The sequence below is a fragment of the Phacochoerus africanus genome, chromosome 2 (assembly GCF_016906955.1).
Source record: "Phacochoerus africanus isolate WHEZ1 chromosome 2, ROS_Pafr_v1, whole genome shotgun sequence".
Lineage (NCBI taxonomy): Eukaryota > Metazoa > Chordata > Mammalia > Artiodactyla > Suidae > Phacochoerus > Phacochoerus africanus.
Genome location: NC_062545.1, coordinates 93,739,784 through 93,751,126, shown reverse-complemented (window position 1 = coordinate 93,751,126; position 11,343 = coordinate 93,739,784). Strand labels below are relative to the sequence as shown.

The window sequence follows — 11,343 nt, the reverse complement described above, 5'->3', positions numbered from 1 at the left end:
CTTATAGACAGTTTGCATTCCCTAGCCCTGCAATTGTAAATGGTTCCAGAGTTTGCTATGATCAGGAAGAAGAGTACTGAGGGTTCAGATTGGCTATGTGGACAATTGAGAGTGTAATTAGGAGCAAAACCATCTCTAAATTCCAGGTGATTCCAAGACATGACTCTGTGTATGGTCTCTGAAACCCACCTTTCAGGTTCTGCTGTTTTTGCATTGAATGTGTCTGTTTTTGTGGTTGCCAGTATTAGGCAATACAGAAAGATGAGGACATCTTGGTCACGTGGAAGACAGGTTGCACTTAACCATAGTAAAGTTTTACATGCATGGAAGGGAGCAGAGGGGGACAACAAACACACACATCAGGGAGGAATCCCTCAGAACAAATAATTAAATTTTAATTTTTCATTACTGCTCTGGGATATCATCCCTCAAGAATCTAAAATTCAGCCTAAAGCCCTAAAATGAGAAGACTCAAATGACTTGGAAGTTTCACAGAGACAATGCTGTGTCCTTATCCCACTGAGCCACAATGGAAACTCCTAAATATTCATTTTTAAATAAAATAGTTTAATGAGTTTACTTAAGAAATCTGTTTTATTCTGTTGCTGCTTTGCAGAAAAATGAAAGAGAAAGAAAGAGAGAAAGAAAGAGAGAAAGAAAAAAAGGTTTAGTACACACATTCTTAGGCCATCTTGGAAAAGGTCTTACTTAGAGCAGAAAATGAACTGTTTGATTTTCTTGGTATTTTTTGTAGAATTTATTTCCTTGGGTTCTGTCTTATCTCCGCAAGTGAATCATCCATTCTGAGACAAAGGTATGAACAACCATTCATCAGTGACTGAATTCATTCTCCTGGGATTTAGCGATCATACAGAGCCACAGTGTCTTCTTTTTATGGCACTTCTACTCATCTATATGATCACTGTGTTTCAAAATCTTGGCATGATCCTAATAATCAAGATTGACTCACATCTTCACACTCCAATGTACTTTTTCCTCAGTACCTTGTCCCTCATTGACTTCTGTTATTGTTCTGACATTACCCCTAATATGCTGGTGAATTTCTGGGTGAAGAACCCCATAATTTCATGCAATGCGTGTGCCACTCAATTCTTCTTTTTTGGTTCTTTTGCTGGCATTGAGGGCTTCCTGTTGACCATGATGACCTATGACCATTATGCAGCCATTTTAAGCCTCTTCTTTACACAGTCACTATGTCCCCCTATCTTAATGTCCTGCTGGTACTGACCACGTATCTTGCAGGCTTTATAAATGCTGCCGTTCACACTGGCCTTAGCTTCCAACTGTCATTCTGCCATTTAAATGTCATCAACCACTTTTTCTGTGACACGCCACTGCTCCTGAAACTCTCTTTTTCTGACACACGTGTCAATGAAATTGTCATTTTTGCTTTTGACAGTTTTAATGAACTGAGTTGCCTTCTGACTATTCCCATTTCATGTCTCTACATCCTCACTGCGATCTTGAAGATCAGTTCTGCTGAGGGGAGGCACAAAGCCTTCTCCACCTGTTCTTCCCACTTGGTGGGGGTCACCATCTTCTTTGGCACAATCCTGTTCATTTATCTCTGCCCCAGCTCCAGTTATGCGATGGACCAAGACAAAGTGGTGTCCGTATTTTACACGGTGGCCATCCCCATGTTAAATCTCTTATCTACAGTCTGAGAAACAAAGAGGTTAAAACCTCCTTAGGTAAAATTTTTAAAACAACCTCTTTTTGCTTCTGTATTTAGAATGAGTAAAGCCTGGGGTTTTAGGACTCTGGGGGAACTTAGAAATGACAAAATCCACCTTCATGTACTCTGGCTCCATATCATTCTGCTACAAAGTTCTGATAGTGGAATTTGAACAAATATCTCAGACATCCTGGAGAATATTGTTGCTCTGTATAAATCCTACTTACTCCATAGAACCTATATACTTGAAAATAAACTAATATCACATTTCCACTCCCTGCTTGGAGGCATAAAACCCAATACAGGCATACACCTTGGAGATACTCTGGGTTCAATTCCAGATCAAAGCTACAAAGTAAGCATCATAATACAGCAAGTTACAGAATGGCATATATATGTATATGTATGTGTGTGTGTGTGCGTTGTGTGTATATATGATATATATACGGCATTTTATATGTATGTGTATATATACATATATACATATATATATATATATATATATATATATATATGGTTTTCCAAAGCATGTAGAAGTTACATCCTCATTTTCCTAAGTTTCTTAAGTACGCAATAGCATTATGTCTAAAAACTAATGTATATACCCTAATTAAAAATGCTTTATTGCTAGAGGATACTAACATCATCTGAGCATTCAAAAGTCATAATCTTTTTGCTAGAGGAGGGTCTTTCCTCAGTGTTGATACTGACTGACCAGGGTGGCAGTTGCTGAATGTTGAGTGGGTGACTTCTTAAAATGAGACAATAATGGGAGTTCTTGTCATGGCTCAGCAGTTAATGAGCCTGACTAGCATCCATGAGGATGCGTGTTTGATCCCTGGCCTCGCTCAGTGGGTTAAGGATCCAGCATTGCCATGAGCTGTGGTGTAGGTCACAGACATGGCTCAGATCCCGAGTTGCTGTGGCTCTGGTGTAGGCCAGTGGCCAGAGCTCCAAATGGACCCTTAGCCTGGGAACTTCCATATACCACGGGTGTGGCCCTAAAAAAATCAAAAGGAAAAAAAAAGAGAGAGACAATAATGAAGTTTGCCCATCAACTGATCATTCTTTCACAAACAATTTCTTTGATGCATGCAATGCTATTCCATAGTATTTTACCCACATTAGAACTTCTTTTAAGGAGTTCCCATCATGGCTTAGTGATAATGAACCCCACTAGTATCTACGAGGACATGGGTTTGATCTCTGGCCTTGCTCATTGGGTTACGGATCCAATTTTGCCATAAGCTGTGGTGTAGGTCACAGATGTGGCTTGGAACTCGCATTGCTGTGGCTTGGGCATAGGCCGGAAGCTACCAATTTGACCTCTAGCCAGAAATTTCATACACTGTGGGTGCAGCCCTAAAAAGACAAACAAATACACAAACAAAAGAAGAATCTCTTTTAAACTGGGGTCATTCCTCTCAACCTGCCAGTACTTTATCAATTAATTTTATATTATATTCTAAATTATTGTCATTTCAATAGTCTTCACAGCAGCTTCACCAGCAGGTTATCCCTCAAGAAACCACTTTCTCTGATCATCCATAGAAGCAGCTCCTGTACTGTTAAAGTTTGATCATGAGATTTCAGCAATTCAGTCACATCTTCAGGCCCACTTCTAATTCTAGTTTTCTTGCTATTTCCACCACATCTGCAGTTATTTTCGCCACTAAAATCATGGACCCCTCAAAGTCATCTAAAAATGTTTTTCCAAACTCTCATTAATATTGATATTTTGACATCTTGTCCTGGATCATGAGTGTTCTTAGTGACATACATAATAGAGAATCCTTTCTATGAGGTTTTTAATTTGTTTCGCCAAGATCCATCAGATGAATCACTACTTATGACAACTGTAGTCCTACAAAACCTATTTCTTAAATAAAGACTTGAAACTCAAATGATTCTTTGATTCATGGACTACAGAATGGATGTTGTGTTAGCAGGCATAGGACAACATTAATATTATTGTACATCTTGATCAGAGCTCTTTGATGAGCATGTGGATCATTGATGAGTAATCATATTTTTATTAAAGGTATCTTTTTTATGAGCAGTAGATCTCAATAGCTGGCTTAAAATATTCAGTAAACTATGTTGTAAATAAATGTGCTGTTTTCCAGGTTTCATTGTTTCAGGTAGAGTAGATTTAGTATACTTTTTAAGGGCCCTAGAGTTTTCAGAATGGTAAACCAGCATCGGCTTCAATTTAAAGTCATGAGCTGCAATAGCCTCTATTGAAGAAGTCAACATATCCTTTGAAATTTTAAGGCAAATACTTCTCTCTAGCCATGAAAATCCTAGGTGGCATCTTCTTCCAATTTAAGACTCTTTCATTTACAATGAAAATCTGTGGTTTAGTGTAGACATTTTTATTATCTTAGCTAGATATTCTGAATCCAAGGTTACTATAAAGTTAATGATCAGCTTAATTCCAATGTCATTGTGTCTCAGAAAATAGATAAGCCCTAGTAGAAGAGAGGGAACAAGTAGTCAGTGTGCCAGTCAGATCACACAAAACATTTATTAAGTTCACTCTCTTATATGGACACAGCTTGTGATGTACAAAAGAAAAAAAAATTAGAGTTTTGGGGCACCAAAACTGTGTCCATCAAAGACCACTGATCATGGATTACCATAACAACTGTATGAACAGTGAAAAAAAATGGAAATATTGTGAGAATTACCAATATGTGACACATATTTTTCCTAGTTTGTGTCTTGTTTTTTCATTATTGTAACATTACTTTTGAAGAATACAAATGAGTGAAATTTTCATGTTTTGACACTTGGTGACATGAAACATGTAATTTTTTGTTTCATGATTAATGATTCTCCTGTCCTTCGTAAGACAGATTTGTTACTTCAAGATCATGCTACCTGCCCCCACCAACCCCCAGAGGACTTGTAGACATTTATTTTTTGTCTTTCTTTGTGGGGGGGCTGCACCTGGGACATATGGAAGTCTCCAGGCTAGAGATGGAATTGGAGCTGTAGCTGCCCACCTACACCAAAGCTCACTGCAATGTGGGATCCTTAAACCACTGAGCAAGGCCACAGGTTGAATCCTCATCTTCATGGATATTAGTTGGGTTTCCGCTGAGCCACAGTGGGAATTCCAGACTTATAGACTTAGGACTCACATTTCAATGTATGAGTCACATCAAGTTAATTTTGGAGTATTAGGTTATGATATGATATAAAGATGGAAATTAAAATTTTCTATACAGATACTCAATTGTCCCAGTAGTATTCTTCATTGAAATACATTTGTGCATTTGTTCTAAAACCCACTAACCATATATAAATGGATATATTTATGGATACTCTATTCTGTATCATTAATCTCTTAGCCTTGGTTCCATGCATTGTTTTGAGTACTGTATGTTCTTATTGATACTTAAAATTAGGTAGTATATATCATTAAAGTTTTCTTCTCAAAAATATTTTGGCTAACCCAAGTCTTCTTTTATATATCACATATTTTAGAGTCAGTTATAGATTAAAAACATAAGCCTGCTCAAATGTTGACTGAACCAGTGTTAAAACTATTAACCAATTTAGGAAGACTTGGCAACATAAAAATATTGAAGATTCCAATCCACAAGTGAGAAATATCTCTCCATTATTAAGGTCGTCTTTAATTTCTCTCTACGTTTATTTTGCAGTTTTCTGTATGTACCCTTTGCAGTTTTCTGTATGTACCCCTTGCAGTTTTTTAGCAAATCCCTTCTATCTAGTTTATGCTTGTTTTTCTTTTTTCTTACTCCATGAATTTATTACATTTGTAATTGTACAATGATCATCACAATCCACTTTTATAGGATTTCCATCCCACAATCACACTAGTTTATGCTTTTGCTGTTATTACAAAATAATATTGAAAATATTTTCCAACTGTGTTTTGCTTTCATATTATAATGTAATAATCTATGTATATTGATTTTATAATGATATGACCTTCCAAAATATACTCTTAACTTTTCTTTTGCACATTAAAAAAAATTTCAGGTGTTCAAAATGATTCAATATTAGTTTATATTGTAAAATGATTACCAAAATGTCTAGTTAAAATTCCTTTTGCATGTATTAAAAAGAAGATTCTATCTAACTATCATGGGCTCTATGAATAACATAACTTTTTTTTTCTTTCTAATTAGCATAACTTTATGGAACAGATTAGAACTTCCAGTAAAATGCTGAAAATGTTATAACTTTAGCAAAATAGACAATTAAATAATCACAGAAAGACAAGTAAAAAACTTACAATGTTAGTGGGGCATTTCTAACTATCTGACTCTTGTGATGTTTATGTATCTAAAGTCATCAGGTGTTCATTTAGTGGACACACATAAGTGTTTATAGAGAAACATTGAAGCCTTCTGATGAGAATATTATTATTTTACATGTTAAAATTCCAAATTCTTCCATCCATATTCTCCTCCCTTCATATTATTAAAAGGGATGGTTAATTTCCCTATTTTTATCAAATGCCTTAGGCATTTAGTACCAAACAGAATAAAAAGATGTTGGGTAGAGATTTTGGCCTTGAAGGAGAATCTAAGACATCAAAGCATGAAATTAATGTTATGCCCTTGAGAAACAAAACTTATTTTACTTGTATTTTAAGAATTATTTTTAAAATGCCCTAGGGAACATACCTAAGAAATACATTATAAATCTTCCCACCTTGTTTTCAGAAAATATGATGTCAGCTTTTACAAGTAGGTCATTTTCTACATTTATTTGTTAAAAATATGTTTGTGCTTTTGTTTGATATCTCACTAATTTTGAAAAAAAAAATGGTTTGATCAATTGTGCTTGATTTTTCTATTCATATGTTAATATTGCACAGCATCTCTAAATAATCAGTTCTAACATACAAGCTCTTGTGATGTCCATGTGAAAACTAAATTTAAAAAGTCCAAGGGTACAATCCTTGAGGCACAATTTTTTCAGTCATATCTTTTTTTCAGAAGAAAAAGCAAAACAAAACAGAGACACTGACTCCACCTGGGAGCTAAGTCCACATTTAAATATTATCCTAATGTGTTACACATATGTTAGTTAAAAAAATGTTACAAATGGAGCCAAAAACGTCCACTTGCTTCTCTACATACTTGAATTATTTTTTTATTGTTCAAATTCTGCTTTCTCTGAATAGCCATCTAAAAGCACACCATCTTTGATAGCTTACAAGTATTTTCTCCTAATTGCATTCTGTTGTAATAGATCTTTGTCTATGGGGTCAGTATCTCTTCTTTCTCATACAATACAAGCTTTATGAAGATAGAGAATGTGCTCACTGCTATAAACCCAAAATCTGAAAAAGAAAAAAAATCAGTATTTAGAGTGTACATAAATATTGAGTGGGTGACTTTACAAAGCAGAGAGAATGAGTCTTCATTCTGTCATTTCTTAGCCGTACATCAAGAGCTAAATTTACTAACTCAATGTCCTCTGAATGTAATGAAGACAGAAGAGTCTGGGTTTCAAGTGAATATGCTGTTCTGAAGGCATTCCTTAGATTTTGTGTCTGAGACACTAGGATATCAAAACTAGAGGGATTCTAAAATTAAACTACTTTCATTTGTCTATTTGAATGATTCTACTGGTCTGATGTTTTTCGTACATGATATTCATTTCCCCGGTTTTCATTTTCACAAGAAGACAGGTATAAATGTGCATGTGTATATATACACACACACAGTTTAGAGAGACATAAGAAGAGAGAGAGAGAGAGTTTGTGAGTGTGTGTTTGAGATATACAGGGAAAAAGACAACACAAGAGATATAAGATTAATGTTTATGACGATATTTTGACAAATTTGTTGAGAAGAGTAATTTTCTCACAGATAAATAGATGAGAAAGGAATGGCATAAGAATGGAATAAATCTAAAATCAAGATCAGAGCAAATTCTTCCCATTTTTGTGACTTTTGGTTTCAAGCGATAAGAACATGTCTTCCTCAAACCACACTGTAGTGACGGAATTCATTCTCCTGGGACTCACAGGTGACTCCATGCTAGAGAAGATCCTGTTTGGGGTGTTTCTGGTGATCTACCTAATCACACTGTCAGGGAATCTGGGCATGATCCTGCTGATCAGGACCCATCCCCACCTCCAGACGCCCATGTACTTCTTCCTGAGCCACCTCTCCTTTGTGGACATTTGCTATTCCTGCAACATTCCTCCAAACATGCTGTGCAATTTCCTCACAGGCCAGAAGATCATCTCCTATGCCAGGTGCTTCACACAGTGTCTTCTTTTCCTTGCCCTGGAGATCGCTGAGTTTTTTATCCTTGCTTCAATGGCCTTGGATCGCTATGTAGCCATCTGCAGCCCTTTACATTACAGCACCAGGATGTCCAAGAACATCTGCCTCTCTCTAGCCGCAGTCCCTTACACCTGTGGCTTCCTTAATGGACTGTCGCAGACACTGCTGACTTTTCACTTGTCCTTCTGTGGCTCCCTTGAGATCAATCATTTCTACTGTGCTGATCCTCCCCTCATAATGTTGGCCTGCTCTGACACCTAGGTCAAAAAGATGGCAATGTTTGCAGTTGCTGGTTTTACTCTCGAGCTCTCTCTTCATTATCCTCCTGTCCTACCTTTTCATCATCACAGCCATCCTGAGGATCCATTCTGCAGAAGGCAGGCACAGAGCCTTTTCTATTTGTTGTTCCCATCTGTCAACAGTCACTCTATTTTATGGGACCCTCTTCTGCATGCACTTAAGGCCTACATCTAAGAAGTCAGTGGAGGAGTCCAAAATAATTGCAGTCTTTTATTACCTTTCTGAGCCTAATGCTGAACCCATTGATCTACAGTTTACAGAACAAGCATGTGATCCATGCCATGCAGCAAATGATTAAGGGAACTTTTTCATAGAATTGCAGTTTAGGTATCTGTTCATTTGTAATTACTGAGTGTCTGTAATTACATAGTGACTCCCTTTAAAAGAAAACTTACTGGTTAATACTCATAGTTTTTTTCTGTTTTCACAAACTCCCCTCAGACTTAATACCTTCAAGATAAATTGTTTCATTAAAAACTTTAATATTGAAATTCAAAATTATTTTCTTTAGCAGAACCTCTGAAAATAAATTGGGTGGTATTCAGTAATTCCATGTTATAGTTTAATGTCTTTACTGACTTTGTGTGTATATATTATAAATAACTCACTCTGATAGTACTGCTAGAAATCCATTTCATTTGAATTTTATGGTTTACATAACTAATGTTATGTTCAAAATAAGATGATAGGTTTTACACTTAATTTTTAGAACTTTACTTATTTATATGTTTTTCTTTATATGGCCGCACCAGTGGCATATGGAAGTTCCCTGGGTGAGTTGTTGAATTTGAGCTGCAGCTGCAGGCTTGTGCCAGCGTCACAGCAATAATGGATCCAAACCACATCTTCAATCTATGCCACAAGTTGCAGCAATGACAGATCTTTAACACACTAGCTGAGGCCAGGGATGGAACACACATCTTCAGTCATACTATGTCTGGTTCTCAACCTGCTGAGCCACAATAGGAACTCCCAATGCTTCCTTTTTTTTTTTTTTTTCTTTAATATCTTAGGGCTGCACCTGGGGCACATGGAATTTCCCAGATTAGGGGTAAAATCCAAGCTGCAGCTGCTGCCCTACACCACAGCCAGAGCAACGGGGATCCAAGCTGCATCTGAGACCTTCACCATAGCTCATGGCAATGCTGGATGCCCAACTCACTGAGCAAGGCCAGGGATTGAATGTGCAACCTCATGGATACTAGTTGGACTATTTTCCGTAGTGCCACAACAGGAATGCCTTAATTTTCTTAAGTTATGAAATAATTTCTTCTTCAGCGTGTCATTTAGAACAATGGCTCTGGTGCCTGATTAATCACTAGAATAATCTCTGGGAAATTTTAAATATATGGATCACCCACAGGTTGAAATTACTATAATCTTTTATTTTTCCACAACCCAAATCAGAGATATCCTGAGAAACTTTTTGTTCATTTGTAAACAGTTGTTATGCTTCTCATTATGGAAAATAATCTGTCAACCCATGTTTAAAAATTTTCAATGATATAGATTCAATCATCAGTAAAGTCTAGTGGCAGTCTAGGTATATTTCTCATGTAGTAGCTCTGACCTAGGTCTAATTTATTGAGAGTAAATAGCGCCTATCATTTGTACTAAAACAAGTCCTGAAACAGCATACAAATGAATCTATGTTCAGGTAACTCTCTGGCATAGAACACCCAATGTTTACTTCATTTCATAAAACTGTCTGTGACATTACTTTCTACACAACATTGTTCTAGCAGTTTTCAAAATTCCTACTGAGAAAATCAATAGTGTAGAAGCTTATAGTAAGAGATACATAGTTCATCCTCATTGTATGTGCATTAGTGGTCAACTAGATGATGTGTTGAAACACAGAGTAAACTTTTAAAAATTTGTCCTAAGTGTTTGTATTCTAATATTGTGCACTCTGATTTTAATTAAGACCACAATACTAGATAATAATATGAAATCAACTCCTATATTCACTGTAACATGTTCAAATTATTTTCCAGAAAATCACCCAGATGACCATTAGTTTTAGAAAATTGGGCTCCATTCTTAAATCTTAATTGATTGAAAAGGGTTGATTATGTTCACTAAAAATAAATGAAAATACAGATGGTTATGAGGAAGTAATTTTATCAGCAATGTCTTCCAAACCAAAGGACAACTTCTGTACATATTTTGTTATATATTCTCAAATAAATTGGCATGCATATATGTTCTGATAATACATAAATAAAAATTGGAATAGTATGCCATATACAAGTTTGAATATTGAAATTTCACTTGATAGTATAATGTTTGTATTTTTTACTTTTTCAGTGAACATAATTTTTGATGTAGTATAATACACAATATCCAATCATACTTGATTTCAATTGCAAAAATACTATATATCATTTGAATATTAATATTTCACTTGATAGTATAATGTTTGTGTTTTACTTTTTCAGTGAACATAATTTTTGATGTAGTATAATACACAATATCCAATCACACTTGATTTCAATTGCAAAAATACCATATATCAGTGCAGAAAAGCACATTGAAAAATACTGAAGATTTTTGTAACTTTTAACATTTAAGATTTTTCAATTTTAGAATATTATTTAATGCCAATTTTGGAATAAAAGCAGCACAATTTATTTGTAATCTCCTAATAAAAGAGAGATCCTCTCTGCATTTGATGTATTTTTTTCCATTTAGCTTATCTCACAAACCATTATTCCATCATATTGATGCACTTAGTATTAGAATTGATTCATATCTCTAAGTATATAATCCTCTGATTTCCCTTAGGATAGATTTCTAAATGTGGAAATGCTGATTTTAACCTCGGACACTTTAAAAATCATTCATTGATAAATTTTTCTGTGAATAACATTTTCTCCAGAAGACATGAACCATTTACATTTGTGACTGGTAATATTCAAGAGTAATCATTTCACCATAGCCTTATTTTTTCTTTTTAAAAATAAAAGTTTATTTACAGTATTATATTAGTTTCAGGTGTACAGCATAGTTATTCAGTATTTTTACATATTATATTTAAAGTTACTGTAAAACACTGATGATGTT

The 11,343-nt window shown here is 35.3% G+C and overlaps 1 protein-coding gene and 1 pseudogene across 1 annotated transcript; both read left to right on the top strand.

The window, feature by feature from the left end:
• The first annotated feature begins 816 nt into the window (after positions 1 to 816).
• On the top strand, positions 817 to 1,753 carry LOC125120695 (olfactory receptor 1020-like). Its single transcript, XM_047769161.1, is given in 3 exon segments — positions 817 to 1,186; positions 1,189 to 1,665; positions 1,668 to 1,753. Coding segments are annotated over 3 exon segments (933 nt in total).
• Positions 1,754 to 7,659: 5,906 nt separating this feature from the next.
• LOC125121091 (olfactory receptor 5M10-like) lies at positions 7,660 to 8,604 on the top strand (annotated as a pseudogene).
• Positions 8,605 to 11,343: the final 2,739 nt, after the last annotated feature.